Consider the following 16,552-nt stretch of genomic DNA (forward strand, 5'->3'; position numbering starts at 1 on the left):
AGCTATACTACAAAGCTGTAATCATCAAGACAGGATGGTATTGGCACAAGAAGAGACACATCAATGGAACAGAGAACCCGGAAATGGACCCACAAACATATGGCCAACTCATCTTTGACAAAGCACGAAAGAATATCCAATGGAATAAAGACAGTCTCTTCAGCAAGTGGTGCTGGGAAAACTGGACAGTGACACGCAGAAGAATGAACCTGGATCACTTTCTTACACCATACACAAAAATAAACTCAAAATGGATGAAAGACCTCAATGTAAGACAGGAAGCCATCAAAATCCTCGAGGAGAAAGCAGGCAAAAACCTCTTTGATCTTGGCCGCAGCAACTTCTTACTCAACACGTCTCCAGAGGCAAGGGAAACCAAAGCAAAAATGAACTACTGGGACCTCATCAAAATAAAAACCTTCTGCACAGTGAAGGAAACAATCAGCAAAACTAAAAGGCAACCGACAGAATGGGAGAAGATATTTGCAAATGACATAGCAGATAAAGGGTTAGTATCCAAAATCTATAAAGAACTTATCAAACTCAACACCCAAAAAACAAATAATCCAGTGAAGAAATGGGCAAAAGACATGAAAAGACACTTCTCCTAAGAAGACATCCATATGGCTAACCGACACATGAAAAAATGCTCAACATCACTCACCATCCGGGAAATACAAATCAAAACCACCATGAGATACCACATTACACCTATCAGAATGGCTCACATTAACAACACAGGCAACAACAGATGTTGGCGAGGATGTGGACAAAGAGGATCTCTTTTGCGTTGTTGGTGGCAATGCAAGCTGGTGTGACCACTCTGGAAAACAGTACGGAGGTTCTTCAAAAAACTAAAAATAGAACTACCCTACAACCCAGCAATTGCACTACTAGGCATTTACCCACAGGACACAAGTGTGCTGTTTCGAAGGGGCACATGCACCCCCATGTTTATAGCAGCACTATCACAAAAGCCAAAGTATGGAAAGAGCCCAAATATCCATCAATAGATGAATGGATAAAGAAGATATATATATATATCTATATAGATATATATCTAGATATATCTATATATATCTATATATATCTAGATATATCTAGATATATATCGATATATATCTAGATATATATAGATATATATAGATATATATCTAGATATATCTAGATATATATCTATATATATCTATATATATCTAGATATATATCGATATATATCTATAGATATATATACATACACACACACACACACAATGGAGTATTACTCGGCAATCAAAAAGAATGAAATCTTGCCATTTGCAACTACATGGATGGAACTGGAGGGTATTATGCTCAGTGAAATTAGTCAGAGAAAGACACAAATCCTGTGACTTCACTCATATGAGCTCTTTAAGAGACAAAACAGATGAACATAAGGGAAGGGAAGCAAAAATAATATAAAAACAGGAAGGGGCACAAAACAGAAGAGACTCATAAATATGGAGAACAAATAGAGGGTTACTGGAAGGGTTGTGGGAGAGGGGATGGTCTAAATGGGTAAGGGGCACTAAAGAATCTACTCCCAAAATCATTGTTGCACTCTATGCTAACTAATTTGGATGCAAATTTTAAAATATAAAAAAGAAAATTAAAAAAGAAAAAGAAAAAGAAAAAAAAAGATGTAGTACATATGCACAATGGAATAATACTCAGCCATCAAAAAGAACGAAATCTTGCCATTGGCAATGACATGGATGGAGCTGGACTGTATTATGCTAAGTGAAATAAGTCAACCACAGAAAGACAAATACCATATTATTTCACTCATGGAATTTAAGAGACAAAGCAGATAAACATAAAGGAAACAAGCCACAAGAGACTCTTAATGACAGAGAACAAACTGAGGGTTGAGAAAGAGGTGAATGGGAGATGGGCTAGATGGGTGATGGGTACTAAGGAGAGCACTTGTTATGAAGAGCATGGGTGTTGTATTTAAGTGATGAATCACTGAATTCTACTCTAAAACCAATATTGCACTATACGCTAACTACCTAAAGTTTAAATTCAAAATGGGAAAAGAAGAAGCAAAGAATAAAGAAACTGAAAAGATTAAAAAAAGAAAAAAAATAAGTATATTATTTAAAAAAAAAGATAAAACTCTCCTATTTAAATCACTGTATGGTTTCTGCCTTCTGATTGGACCCAGACTGATACAATCACAATGGTTTATTCTTTTTTTTTTTAATGTTTATTTATTTTTGAGACAGAGAGAGACAGAGTATGAATGGGAGAGGGTCAGAGAGAGAGGGAGACACAGAATCCGAAGCAGGCTCCAGGCTCTGAGCTGTCAGCACAGAGCCCGACGCAGGGCTTGAACTCACGGACCATGAGATCATGACCTAAGCCAAAGTCGGACGCTTAACTGACTGAGCCACCCAGGTGCCCCACAATGGTTTATTCTTTAACTACGCTCACAGATAGTATTTGCTAACAGTGCATCTTCTATTCTTATTTTTCCTTCCAGTTTAATTGCATTATGGTTGAAGAGTGTGGCCTATACAATTCCTCCTTATTGGAATTTATTGATATGCTTTTAACATAACGCAAGACCAACTTTTCAAGATGTGTCTGGCAAACTGAACAGAAGGTACAGTTTCTGTTTTCAAGGTACAGAGACAGATATATTTCTCTTAGCTCCATTTTATTAAAATGTTTATACTCATTATACAGGCATAAACAAACTTCCTCTGTGAAGAGCCAGATAGTAAATAACATAGGCTTGTGAGCTATAAGGTCTCTACTGTAACTCCTCAACACTTATGAAGGTGCAAAAGCAGCCACAGACAATATGTAAACAAAAGGTCTATGTGGCTCTGTTCAATAAAACTTTATTTACGAAAATAGGCAGTGGGCCAGAGTTAGCCTGCAGGCCATGGCTTATCAACTCCTACTCTACATCATTACATTTATTCACTTGGTCTGTCAGGCGATGAGAAAGAGAAGTTAAATCTCTTGATCCTACAGTGTTTTTTGGATTTCCTCTGGTGTATTTTTGTTCCTTTCTTTACACAGTCCTATGTTCTAATATATGACACCAAAAAGTTCATAGTTGGTATATACTCCTGTGGATTTTATTCCAGATCTTTGTAGCATCTTTTTGTTCTGTTAAAGACTTTTTTATACATTAAGCCTTATGTTAACGTTTAAACAAATTTAGAAAGAAAATATAAAAGAAGACAGTAAAGTTAAGATCAAAGACAAGTTTAACAATATATCTAACTGGAATACATTCACCTGTTAAAAGAAAGCAAATCTGAGGATGTAGCAAATACCAAAACTTGGTCTATAAGATACATGTGAAAAAGAGTGTTCTAGAAGTTCTGCCTATAATGGATTCTGCATTTCTTTCTTAAGATAGATCTTCTTCATCTGTCTTGTTTAATCTTTATTCTCTATAAATATAATTATCTAATACATCATATATTGCATCAATTTATACGTATGTGTATATACACACATATATATATTTTTAATTTCATGCTGTTTTGAATCTCTTATATAAAAGAGAGTCTGGTTTGTGTTAGTCTTTCCTCTGTTTTTGGGAGCCTCATCTGTTTCCTGCCCTTGGCCGAAGAGAGAGCTGGCTGTCAGAGTTCAGTCCCCATACTCTGAGCTGAGCGGTGAGTGTTCTATTTTCCATGTAGCTTCACACAAAAGATCTTCTACACTAAAGATCCTTCCACCGTTGGGTTTGAGGATGTTCCCTGGGGTTTGGGGCTATTCCCACACTTCATTATGAGCCCACCGACACCTTTTTTTTGTGACTGCTTTACTCCACATATGCCATTATTTGATATAACCCAGAACTGACTGATTTCCCCACTTTTTTTACTCCATTGAACCAAACGTACATTTGTTGAACCCAATTAAGTCTACAGAATTATTCATGCAAACTACATTTGCCTTCCTTTGAAAGCCACTGAGCAGAAAAGGACAAATCCTAGCAATTCTGAGAGAAATGAAGGTCTGTCTCCATCTTCACTCGGTGGAGAGTGGAGGCCACAAGAGGTTAAGTTCCCTGGGGCTACAGGGGCCCCCAGTCCTTGGCTCCCCAAATCTGAAGAGGCTTTCAGGAGCCTTCACGGAATGTCACCAACCCACCCTCTGACTGAATGCTTTGTAGAAGTCACGTGTCTAGACACTGGGTCCTCTTTAAGTTTGGTTAAAACTGGTTGGTTGGTCCAAACTCCAAGTTCCTACCGGGCTCTTTTCATATATTCAGTGGTCTTGTGTAGTCTTACTTGTTTGCATTGAACCTCACTTATCTCCCACATCTGTGAAAATTTAGGGAAGTGTTATCTAGGTCAGCGTGCATGCTCCTATTTTAAGTGTGTTTATTTTGAGAGAGAGCAAAAGCAGGGAGGGGCAGAAAGAGACAGAGACTCCCAAGCAGGCCCCACATTCAGCCCAGAGCCTGGCACGAGGCTTGAACTCACGAACCGTGAGATCATGACCTGAGCCGAATTCAACAATCAGACACTTAACTGGCCGAGCTACCCAGGGGCCCCTGTGTGCATCCTACTGTACTCCTGCAGAGTCCTGCATGCCGAGTACTACTCTAAAATATCTTTTTGAGAAATACTGATAATAGCGATTTCTTCTTCCTTCTTGGAATTCATTTCTCGAATTTTTGACCTCACGCTCATCAAGACGGATTTGAGAAATTCTGCCTTACATATCTACTGAAATGAATAAGCCATCTAGTTTTAAAATAAAGTAGAAATTTAGTGTTTCTAGGCCAAATAATCTTCTGAAATTTCTTTTGGTTCTAGCTTTGAAAAGAATTAAAGTAGCATAAAAAAATCACGGCATCGTGAAATTGAAATAAAATTACTACCACCTCAGGAGTGCTCTGAAAGACGCACGAACAGGTGAGCTCTTACCAGCGGAATGAGCAGGCTGATGAGGTCTGTCAGCGGTTTGCTCAGCAGAAGCAGGTCCTCTGCGGCTTGGGTGTCCCCTCCTGAGCCAGACTTCTGTGCCTTGAGCAAGAGAAGGGAAAGGGGTTCTTGGAAATTAGTCAGTTTGGCCAGAGGAGACAGATCCACTCAGTGTAGGAGAGGAAGGGGGCTGAGGAAGCAATCCCCCATGGCACCCTGAGAAGTTACGCCGTGTTATAACATGACAAAGAGTACTCTCAGTGCCACTGCCACCAGCTCAGGCTGCAGAGACAGACCCAGATGGCCCACAGATAAAGCAAGACCAAGGCCGTCGTTGACAGAATGATGTTTACATTCATGTACTGTGGATGGGACTTTATCTTTCCAACCATGCTGAGATGAGGTGCTTTTATGCACATTTTTCAGGTGAGAAAACTTAAGTTCCGAGAAGTTAAGTAATTTGTCGAAAGCCCCAAAGACAACGAGTGACAAAGCCGGAATCCAAATCACGAGTGCTCATTTCTCGTGAGCATGATTATACACAGTATACGATGCATGCCATCATCGTATAATTCTGGTATGCTTTCCTTCCCTGCGTGCACATGCTTGAATAACATCTAGAAGAGCTGTCCAATGTCCCAGTGCAATGTATCAGACATAGGTCTACACTGCTTAGGAGGGACGGGCTTAAACTGCAATGGAAAAAGGCAATGAGAAGAGAGGGGCTCTAAGGTGTGTCTGTTCTCAGGAGTTTTTCAGAACTGTCCGATCTCCATTACAGAGGTGAATAATTTTGTGTTGAAAAAAGGCACTATTTATTGTGTTTGCTGCAGTATGTGCACAATTCATTCACACATCTCTTGTTTTTAATTTCACTCAGAGGAAATACAACTACTTGTAAGTAATGACCTCTGCCAGGGCCTTCAGAGAAGGCTGTATAGACTGCCTGTCTCAGGTTATTAGCCTGGACTCCCAGACTCTGTTCATGGAGGCCCAGGTCCTTCCAGACTTCAGGCCTATGGGTAGATTTTTTTTTTCATTTTATATATGTATGTATTTATTTATTTTAAATATAATTTATTGTTAAATTGGCTAACATACAGTGTGTAAAGTGTGCTCTTGGTTTTTAGGGTAGATTCCCATGGTTCATTGCTTACATACAACACCCAGGGCTCATCCCAACAAGCGCCCTCCTCAATGCCCATCACCCATTTTCCCCTCTCCCCTGCCCCCTACCCGCATCAACCCTTAGTTTGCTCTCTGTATTTGAGAATCTCTTATGGTTTGCCCCCCTTCCTATCTGTTTGTAATTTTTTTCCCCCTTCCCTACCCCCATGGACTTCTGTTCAGTTTCTCAAGATCCACATATGAGTAAAAAAAATATATTTGTCTTTCTCTGACTTATTTCACTTAGCATAATACCCTCCAGTTCCATCCATGTTGTTGCAAATGGCATGATTTCATTCTTTCTCATTGCCAAGTAGTAGTCCATTGTATATATAAACCACATCTTCTTTATCCATTCATTAGTTGATGGACATTTAAGCTCCTTCCATAATTTGGCTATTGTTGAAAGTCCTGCTATGAACATTGGGGTACAAGTGCCCCTATGCATCAGCACTCCTATATCCCTTGGGTAAATTCTTAGCAGTGCTATTGCTGTTAATTTTCGGAGGAACCTCCACACTGTTTTCCAGAGTGGCTGCACCAGTTTGCATTCCCACCAACAGTGCAAGAGGGTTCCCGTTTCTCCACATCCTCCCCAGCATCTGTAGTCTCCTGATTTGTTCATTTTAGCCACTCTGACTGGCGTGAGGTGGTATCTGAGTGTGGTTTTGATTTGTATTTCCCTGATGAGGAGTGACGTTGAACATCTTTTCATGTGCCTGTTGGCCATCTGGATGTCTTCTTTAGAAAAGTGTCTATGCATGTTTTCTGCCCATTTCTTCACTGGATTATTTGTTTTTTGGGTGTTGAGTTTGATAAGTTCTTTATAGATTTTGGATACTAACCCTTTATCCGATATGTCATTTGTAAATATCTTCTCCCATTCTGTCGGTTCCCTTTTAGTTTGTTGATCATTTACTTTGCAGTGCAGAAGCTTTTTATCTTGATGAGGTCTCAATGGTTCATTTCTGCTTTTAAATCTCTTGCCTTCAGAGATGGGTGGAGCAGGAAATTTCTGCGGCTTAGGTCAAAGAGGTTGTTGCCTGTTTTCTCCTCTAGGGTTTTGATGGTTTCCTGTCTCCCATTTAGATCTTTCATCTATTTTGAGTTTATTTTTGTGTATGGTGTAAGACAGTGGTCTAGTTTCATTCTTCTGCATGCTGCTGTCCAGTTCTCCCAGCACCATTTGAAATCAACCACAGGAGAAAGTTTGGAAAACCTCCAAAGGCACGGAGGTTAAAGAATGAATGGGTCAACCAGGCAATTAAAGAAGAAATTTAAAAATATATGGAAACAAATGAAGATGAAAACACAACAGTCCAAACCCTTGGGGGATGCAGCAAAGGCAGTGCTAAGAGGAAAATACACTGCAATCCAGGCCTATCTCAAGAAACAAGAAAAATCCCAAATACAGAGTCTAACAGCACACCTAAAGGAACTAGAAGCAGAACAACAAAGAAACCCAGCAGAAGAAGAGAAATCGTAAAGATCAGAGCAGAAACAAACAATACAGAATCCAAAAAAAACAGATCAATGAAACTAAGAGCTGGTTTTTTGAAAAAATAAACAAAACTGATAAACCCCTAACCAGACTTCTCAAAAAGAAAAGAGAGAGGACCCAAATAGGTAACATCATGAATGAAAATGGATTTATCACAACCAATCCGTCAGAAGTACAAGCAATTATCAGAGAATACTATGAAAAATTATATGCCAACAAACTGAACATCCTGGAAGAAATGGACAAATTCCTAGACACTTACACACTACCAAAACACAACCGGGAAGAAAGAGGAAATTTGAACAGACCCATAACTGTGGGCAGAATTTGAGCCGCCTGCTTTCTCTGGCTCACAGGGGCTCGACTGAAAAGCAGGCACCTGCCTTTTAACCTCTCTATACTCAAGGGGAACCAAGGTAATCGTAGCGTGGAGCTTCCTTCTCTTCTCCCCACCCCCACACCTCCCGCTTTCCCAACTGACTTTACCAGAAAGGTAGAATTTCCTTCCAGAAAACAAATGTGCAGCATCACCCTGGAGGTCTGAACCCTTCTGATTCTTGGCTGTTGATCCCGTCTTCTGAAGCACGGCGTGAGACAGAATCATGGCCTTTCCTCACTAACATGTTACCCTGTAGAGCAAACGGATTCTCTCTTGGGAAAGATAAGGCAGTCTTGCAGACCAGCACCTAGCCGTGCGGGGGCACGATGCCACGGCTTCCTTTCCGAACACACGGGAGCAAGCAGATGGGGCCACAAGAACAAGTACACACTGTGGGACTCTTCCCACCGGGACATCCAGTAGTCCTCCACAGCCTCTAAGATCTACGTGGTCATTAGTTACTGTTACCAAGAAACGTCTAGACTCTGCCCACCAGTACTCAGGTACCACCTCCCTACAAAGCTGCTAAGGGTTGTGGGGGAATGCTGCCTGTGTGCACAACAGAGAAGTTCAAACCAGGACCACAATACAAACTCGTCTCCTTGCAAAAATGTGGCACCACAACGGAAGCTCTGTGCACACGGGAATCCCAGCGGGGATGCAGGAGGAAAAAAAAGAAAAACAAATCCTGAATAACAATCTCAGGGGCCCAGGCCCACCTCTCCTTTCAGTCTGTCTCCAGGTCCTTAACACCACACTCCCTAAAGGCAGCCTCTAGATGGCCTGGGTCTGTGGGCCACTGCGTGCATTTTGTAAGAGGCCCTTTCCGCAGCAAGAATATTCTCTCTCTGCTACGACATCGCTATTACGCTCTCCATCTAGGTCCTCTGCCTTTGCCTCTGGCCCATAACTCTCTTGCCCCTGTCACTGCCACACCCCCTCCCAGCCATCCAATGTTCTTGGCCCGCCCAGCTATAGCCTAAGTAAGGAAGGACGGTAGACTGAGCTGGGGCAGTAGGGGTTGAGAGAAGAGGTTGGACGTATTAGGTATTTAAGGTAAAGTCTACATTATCTGGTGACAGATTAGATGTGGAGTATGAAAAGGAGAGAAAGTTTACGAATGACTCCCAGGTTGCTCGTTTGCACAGCAGGATGGGGGTGGCAGGCCTTGGGGCAGCAGGGTGATCGGGGGAGGCAAATCCCAGGGTTAGCTTTGAACAATGTTGAACTTGAGGTGAGGATGCGTTGTGTTGGCGATCATTTTGAGAAAGCTGCTGGATTTCTAAGGATGCATTTCATGGGAGAACTCTGGACAGAAACACAAACTTAACAGCCTTAAACATATAAGACCCGGGAACGCCAACTTATGAGCCATCTTTAATATTAAATGACAACACAGCACTGTCCAAAATGAGGTAAAGGAACAGCTGAAAAAGATAAAAGTCAACAAAAGGCCAGGGAAACACAATTCTTTTTTTTTTTTTAATTCACTTATTTAAATTCAAGTTAGTTCACATACAGTGTGGTAGTGGTTTCAGGAGTAGCATTTAGTGATTCACCTCTGACCTGCAACACCGAGCGCTCATCCCAACAAGTGCCCCCCCCCCGTGCCCATCCCCCATTCAGCCCCTCCCCCCACCCTCCTCCCCTCCAGCAGCCCTCAGTTTGTTCCCTGTCTTTCAGAGTCTCTTATGGCTTGGCTCCCTCTCTGTTCTTATCTGACTACTCCTTATATCTAGCACTGCTACACGAGTCTAGGGCACACAAGTAGGTACTCAACAGAGGTCTATTAAACGAACACAGAAGTAAGGCTCTGTAGAGAACAAGGGACAGTCAGTTCCTCAGGCGGTTGAGGTCTGACGTCCCCAGCGGTGTAAGCACAAAATGGAGCGCTGCCTGCAATGGTGGGGCCCCGACAATCCAGCGCTCGCCGTGCGCCCCGATTATCACCACGCGCGTGCTCACCACCCGCGGATGACACAATTCGGGTCCCCGCTCTGTAGGGCCTCACGGTTTGACCAAAAGAACAGCGTGCTTCCAAACAACTGTGCTGAACGAAATAAGTCAGTCAGAGAAAGACAAACACCATATGATTTCACTCATACTGAATTTAAGAAACAAAACAGATAAACACGGGAAAGGAGGGAAAAATAAGGCAAAAACAGAGAGGGAGGCACACCATAAGAGTCTGTTCTCTTAAATAGAACAAACTGAGGGGTGCTGGAGGGGAGGTCAGTGGGCAGATGGGTTAAATGGGTGATGGGCATGAAGGAGGGCACCAGTTGGGATGAGCACTGGGTGTTATATGTACGTGATGAATCACTAAATTCTACTCCTGAAACCATTATTATACTGTATGTGAACTAACTTGCATTTAAATAAAATTAAAAAACAAAACAAAAAACAAACAACTGTGCTCAAGGCAGGGTGTGAAAACTGCCACAGAGGTAGACACGGTTTGGGTGGTCGGGAGGGAAGTAAGAGGAGGTGACATGTGACTTCACATTCGTTGGTGGGAATGGGGTCTACAGGGAGTAGCGTGGACAGCAGTGTTTCAGGTGCTGGGAACCACAGGACAAAAGGCTTGGGGTGAAATACTGAGAGTGGACTGTTTGGGGTGGGTACGGGGAGCACGGAGGCCTGGCAGGCAGGGCTGGAAGGCACCCTGGGGCTGGATCTTACAAGGCCTTGAATGACGCACCAAGGAGTTAGAAAATTATACCACAGATAATGAGAGGTCACTGAAGTTTGCAAAGGAAGGAGAGACATGATGAGGATTATGGGCAAAGGCAGAAAAGTCTCTCTTGGATTCAGCAACCAGGCAGAGGGTAGCTCATGGGAAAGAACAATGAGGGGAATGCCACAGAGGAGACCAACTGGATAATTTCAAGAGATACTAAAAACAGGGGCATCTGGGTGGCTCGGTCAGTCAAGTGTCCAGCTTTGGCTCAGGTCATGATCTCGTGGTCCGTGAGTTCGAGCCCCACGTCAAGCCCTGTGCTGCCAGCTCAGGGCCTGGAACCTGCTTCCGATTCTGTGTCTCCCTCTCTCTCTGCTCATGTTCTGTCTCTCTCTCTCTCTCAAAAAATAACTAACATTAAAAGAATTTTTAAAAATAATAATAATATTAAAGATATACTCAAAACATGGCTTCCACCACGGATAGCCTTGAAGTGCGTGTGAGTCGAAGGGGGACTCGTGGCCACATTTCAGTCTTTCGGCAACACCAACTCTGCACGGAAACAGCAGGTTAATGGCTCTCCATCACTTCACAAATGATAGTCAAGGACCAGACTGGGGAGTCGGGTGACCTGGATGTTCATACTGAATTGGGCTCCCTCCCCGTCAAGTTAGGCTCTCCTCTCCCACCTTCACGCTGCGGCATCCCGTACCTCCAGCAGCCGCACCCTCGCAAACGTAACGGGATGATGATTTCCTCCCCATTTGTGTGGTGACGGTCTTCCCGACGAAACTGCGAGCTCCTTGACCGCTAACACCCTTCCTCTCTGGATCCCTGCTGAAGTCACAGTAACCCAGCCCTGTTCCAGGCTAATGCGTACAAAAAACAAACCATAAATTATTTCACAAGCCTGCTAGGAGTCAGTTTAGTCAGGAAACATGGCCCGAGTACCCTCCCATGTGCCAGGACACAGACAGGAGGAAGTCATGGGCCACAGGAAGCCTTCTGTAAACAGGAATGTGAGGCGTGCACCTTTCTTCTTCTTGCTGTTAGTGATACAGCAACCATTTACTGCTCACCTTCCCTAAGCCGGGTATATACAAGGCACCTCATATTTACATATATTCGCATACATTTTGGTCTCTCAGTAAAGTCTTGGGACAACCCTGCACAGCAGTTTCACCTTTTGTTTTTTTTTTAAAACATTTATTTTTTTATTTTTGAGAGACAGAGAAAGACAGAACGCAAGCAGGGGAGGGGCAGAGAGAAAAGGAGAGACAGAATCCAAAGCAGGCTCCAGGCTCTGAGCCGTCAGCACAGAGCCCGACACGGGGCTTCAACTCATGACCCGAGCCAAAGTCGGTAGTGTGACCGACTGAGCCAGCCAGGTGCCCCCAGTTTCACCATTTCTACTCTGCAGATGAGGAAACAGTACTAAGCAGGTGAAGAGACCTGCCCAGGGTCATATAGGTAGAAAGCGGTGTGGCTGGGACTTGTATCCAAGGCATTTCAGCCTGCGAGGCCCATACCACGCCAGCCAATCTGGAGCCTCTATTTGTCTCTGCTTCCACATCTCTCCCACACGACCCTCCAGAGGTTAAACTAGGACCGATTTAGAATCACAGGGCATGTTGGAGGCAGGGACTGAACTCCTGATGGAGATTCGAACACCCGCCTTCCCATGGTATATATTCCTGCATCAATCATATCACTCTCCTCCCTGAAAAGAAAAGCTAGGCACCTATCATTTTAAAGGCTGGCGACCCTCAATTCTTCTACTTTGCAGTTGTTCCTGTTAGAAGTAAATCAGGTTTTGAATGCAAAAGAATCTCCAGTGGGGAGCATGTGTATAAATGGAAGAGGTGACTGAAGGTTTGGAAAGTACTTACAGGCTGTGTTCAAGGAGGATGGGCCTTTGATACACATGCCATTTCTTTTCCCAGCCCTTTCCCCAGATTCAGTCTCAAAGACTCTACCTCTGTCAGACTGACACCAGGTATTATGAAGATCAAAGTCGGTGGTCAAGGCCAAAAGCAAGACATGGCAGATGTTATGGGGGAGGATTTAGAAAGATGTTAGCTGTAAAATATACAGTGGTGGGGAAGAAATTTAAGAAGTAGACACAATGATCTATCGGTACAATAGAATATAAAAAAAAAACGAATTAGAAAATATTTTGTACTAAGGAGTTTTCTTTTAAATTTTTTTTTTCAATGTTTATTTATTTTTGGGACAGAGAGAGACAGAGCATGAACGGGGGAGGGGCAGAGAGAGAGAGAGGGAGACACAGAATCAGAAACAGGCTCCAGGCTCTGAGCCATCAGCCCAGAGCCCGACGCGGGGCTAGAACTCCCGGACCGCGAGATCGTGACCTGGCTGAAGTCGGACGCTCAACCGACTGCGCCACCCAGGCGCCCCTGGAGTTTTCTTTTAAAAACCCTTGAAAATCTATCCTTTGTAATAAAATGATTTCTAATGTTGTGGAATTTTTAAACGTCTGATCCTTTTTATCTACAATCTACAAAACATAATCTGTTACAGATTGATATCATCAAAGCATCTTGCAAGAGTACCTATTGACTGCACCTTGAAGAATTACCTAAAATCACTACAAAAACTGAAATTAGAGAGGTGCCTGGGTGGCTCAGTCAGTTAAGCGTCCGACTTCAGCTCAGGTCATGAGCTCACAGTCCGTGAGTTCGAGCCCCGCGTCAGGCTCTGTGCTGACAGCTCAGAGCCTGGAGCCCGCTTTGGATTCTGTGTCTGGCTCTCTCTCTGCCCCTCCCCTGTGCGTGCTCCATCTCTCTCTGTCTCAAAAATAAATAAAAGCATTAAAAAAAACTGGAATAAGAAACAACATTCTCCAAAAAAACTCTAGAAAAGAGAGGACAAGCTAAGAGAAATCCATAATTTGGGATTTCCTAAGTACTTAACAGTGCTGTTATCATTAAAGATGAGCAAATAAAAACAACCAGGTAGTGTGAAGGCCATTTCCATCTACCGGCTTTTCAAGATTGGGTTAAACACTGGCTATCATGTTTACTGAGGGGATCTTGGAATTATTTATTAAACCACACTAGACAAGCTAAACACTTGACCAGCTCAACTGGGGATAAACGAGAGCATTTATCAGAATGATGAATAACAGAGGTTAACCAGGGTCTGGGGAATCATCCTTGGCTCCACTGCTAGGACTCCTGGCAAAGAACCAAAACAGCTTGCTTTCAACTCGAGCTTCTGCACCCACCCAAGGCGGGATGTGGCTACCACCTGATGTACATCTTTTGCAATTTTACCAGGATTTAAAATACAGCCATGGATTCACACTGGCCGTGTGCTTTCACATAATCTACGTATCAGCAGACTCGGTTGGTTAGGTAAATAGGCATGTGCAGGCACTTAACATCCAACACAGAAAGTACTCAATAAACCTGCATCCCTGGCCTTCCTTATAGCACGATGCTAAGTAAATCCAGGTTATAGTTTGGGGTGAATTGACTTTTCCATAGGCACTGAACACACTTCTAGTCCTCAAAGTCCTAGTTATTGCTCATAAGAGAAAGCGAGAGAGTTTGTGTTGTATATGTATGCATGTGTGTGTATACAAACGCACGCGTCTGTGTGTGTGTGTGTGCGCGCGCGCGCGCGCCTAAAATCTCAATCCACTGACCCTAACAAGCTAATTCATCCTGGTGAGGGTGGGCTGGAGCACCACCCCTAGACAGGAAAGATGGCACACTGCTTGGCCGGCCCCAGGGTGCCTGTAAGGCAAATGATCCCCTCCATCGGGGGACTTCCCCAGCCAGAGCTTGGTTAGGTCTTTCCATAGGCCTCTCCTGCTTTCCTTTCAGATTCCGTGATCACATTATCCGTCCTTGACCTTGGTTGCCCAAAGACGGCTTACCTGGTAGTCTTTCTCTACAGCATCATACGTTCTTTTTCAAACATAAAGACACAACAGAGGAAGCTTAGGTAGGAGACGATGAAAGAGAAGAAGCACCACATGGTGCGGTGCTCCAGACACGGGAGGGGAGGTCCCATACCTGCAGAGCCAGCCGTACGACACAGGCCGTATAGGTCAGCATGCCGTGCAGAATATCGAGCAGGGAGAAGAGCAGGGTGGCGGCCGTCTCACTGTGGTTCTTGTTGTCCACATCCAAGCACAGCGTGGCAGTTTCAGTGAACAGGTCACAGACATGACGGACCAGTCCTGAGGGTAAAAAGGGTAAAACATGCCTCATAAATGCCAACATAGGGGCACCTGGATGGCTCAGTTGGTTGAGCATCCGACTCTCGATTTCGGCTCAGGTCATGATCCCAGGTTCACAGGATCAAGCCCTGAGTCGGGCTCCATGCTGAGTGTGGAGACAGCTTAAGATTCTCTCCCACTCTCCCTCTCTCCCGCACGCTCGCTCTCTCAATCAATCAATCAATCAATCAATCAATAAAGTGTCACAAAACCCAACAGAAGAGGCATGTGTATTCTACGTTGTATAAACTCTAAGCAGTCCTTCAACTGTACTCATACCAGATACCCTTGGGAAAGTTTCAAAAGTGCAGGTTTCCAGGCCTCACTCTCAGAGTCTGCTCAGGAGCCTGCGGCAGGGCCTAGGAATACACGTCTTAAGTAAGCTCCCCAGGTGATATGATGCAAAGGTTCCCCAAATCACACTTTGAGAAACACTATCCTACATGAACAGGCTTCACAAGGACAGAGGGCTGCCTGACGCCGGAAGATCCCGTGCTGCATATGAACGTCCTGCTCCCAGGTTCTCTGAAAGTACGGTTCTTCACAGTGTAGGTCAGGGACAACAGGTGGACCCAGGGGATATAAGGGTCTACGAGTAATTGGGTCATTCCAAGAGGATAAACCAATGAAACATTTTTTTTTGGCATGCATTCCAAAAATATATTGAAATATAAGATCAGCTATGATTGTAAGAAATTTGGAATTTAAAAACTTCCAGGTTCTACCGTTGTGTCTCTGCAGACCTCATATTAAATTAACAGTGCGGGTGGTCTGCAACTTTCAGTTTGATGTAGTCTGTCACAAAAAATACATTTTCACAGGTAGGGGCCATTACTGTTTACACTTAATTTGGCATTTTTATTGATACTATTATGTAGCATTAGCCTTTGAATTAAAAAAAAATTCAGATGTAAATGCGGTGAAAATACAGCACTGCAGCGTTACCAACCTAAAATGGTGAACAGGACCTTTAGCATCAGGAGATCATCTGAATGTTCTAGGAAAAGGGAATCTTCAAAAATGCGTATTTTACACAGCAGTTGGTGGGGGGAGCATGGTAAGGAGCTGTACCATAAGCTGGATTTCATTGGTCCTGCAATCCATTTGTCCCTAGTTCCCAGATGATCAATTGGATGGGAACTCTGCCAAGCGCAGCCATCTAAGCTTTACTTTCGTTTCCAAGCACTGCCACTGCCATTTCCAGTAAAGCGATTTAGGTCTCCTAGACAAGTAAACAGAGTAGATCTTGGACTGTGAAAGTAATTAATTTTGTCACCAACGGCAGAGAGGAACCAAAACTACAAAGGCCTCATTCAAAGTCGTACTGCTCATGGCAAAGACCGGTACAAGTCACAAAGCTGAAGGTAAATACACTTGAAGGGAAGGTAGAATGAATTACTGGCAAAGTTTCTTTATCAATGACAAGGTGTGATCACATGTATCACCAATGACACACAGCATAGCAAAGCGATCGTTATGGCATGTCCATGACCAGGGGCTCTTGTCTGAGTTAGGCAGCATCGCTAACACGCATGCCATGAATCAGCACTTGGCCTTCATGGGCTGCAGATAGGGCAGAAGGGCTTTGAAACACAGGACGTGGCAAACGCACGCTGCAAGACGTTTTCCTCTGGGGGGCGTGATCACTTTGTGACCT

At 43.7% G+C, this 16,552-nt stretch overlaps 1 protein-coding gene across 4 annotated transcripts in view; it reads right to left on the minus strand.

Annotated features, from left to right (window-relative positions):
- ULK4 (unc-51 like kinase 4) overlaps positions 1-16,552 on the minus strand; it is a 582,128-nt gene that overhangs the window by 166,183 nt on the left and 399,393 nt on the right. For all 4 annotated transcript variants that reach the window (XM_047874598.1, XM_047874600.1, XM_047874597.1 and 1 more), the window contains 2 exons: positions 14,690-14,856; positions 4,923-5,021 (listed from right to left, as the gene is read on the minus strand). In XM_047874598.1, coding sequence (XP_047730554.1) covers positions 4,923-5,021; positions 14,690-14,856 — 266 coding nt within the window. The remainder of the gene's footprint in view (positions 1-4,922; positions 5,022-14,689; positions 14,857-16,552) is intronic.

Source organism: Prionailurus viverrinus, chromosome C2 (assembly GCF_022837055.1).
Source record: "Prionailurus viverrinus isolate Anna chromosome C2, UM_Priviv_1.0, whole genome shotgun sequence".
NCBI lineage: Eukaryota > Metazoa > Chordata > Mammalia > Carnivora > Felidae > Prionailurus > Prionailurus viverrinus.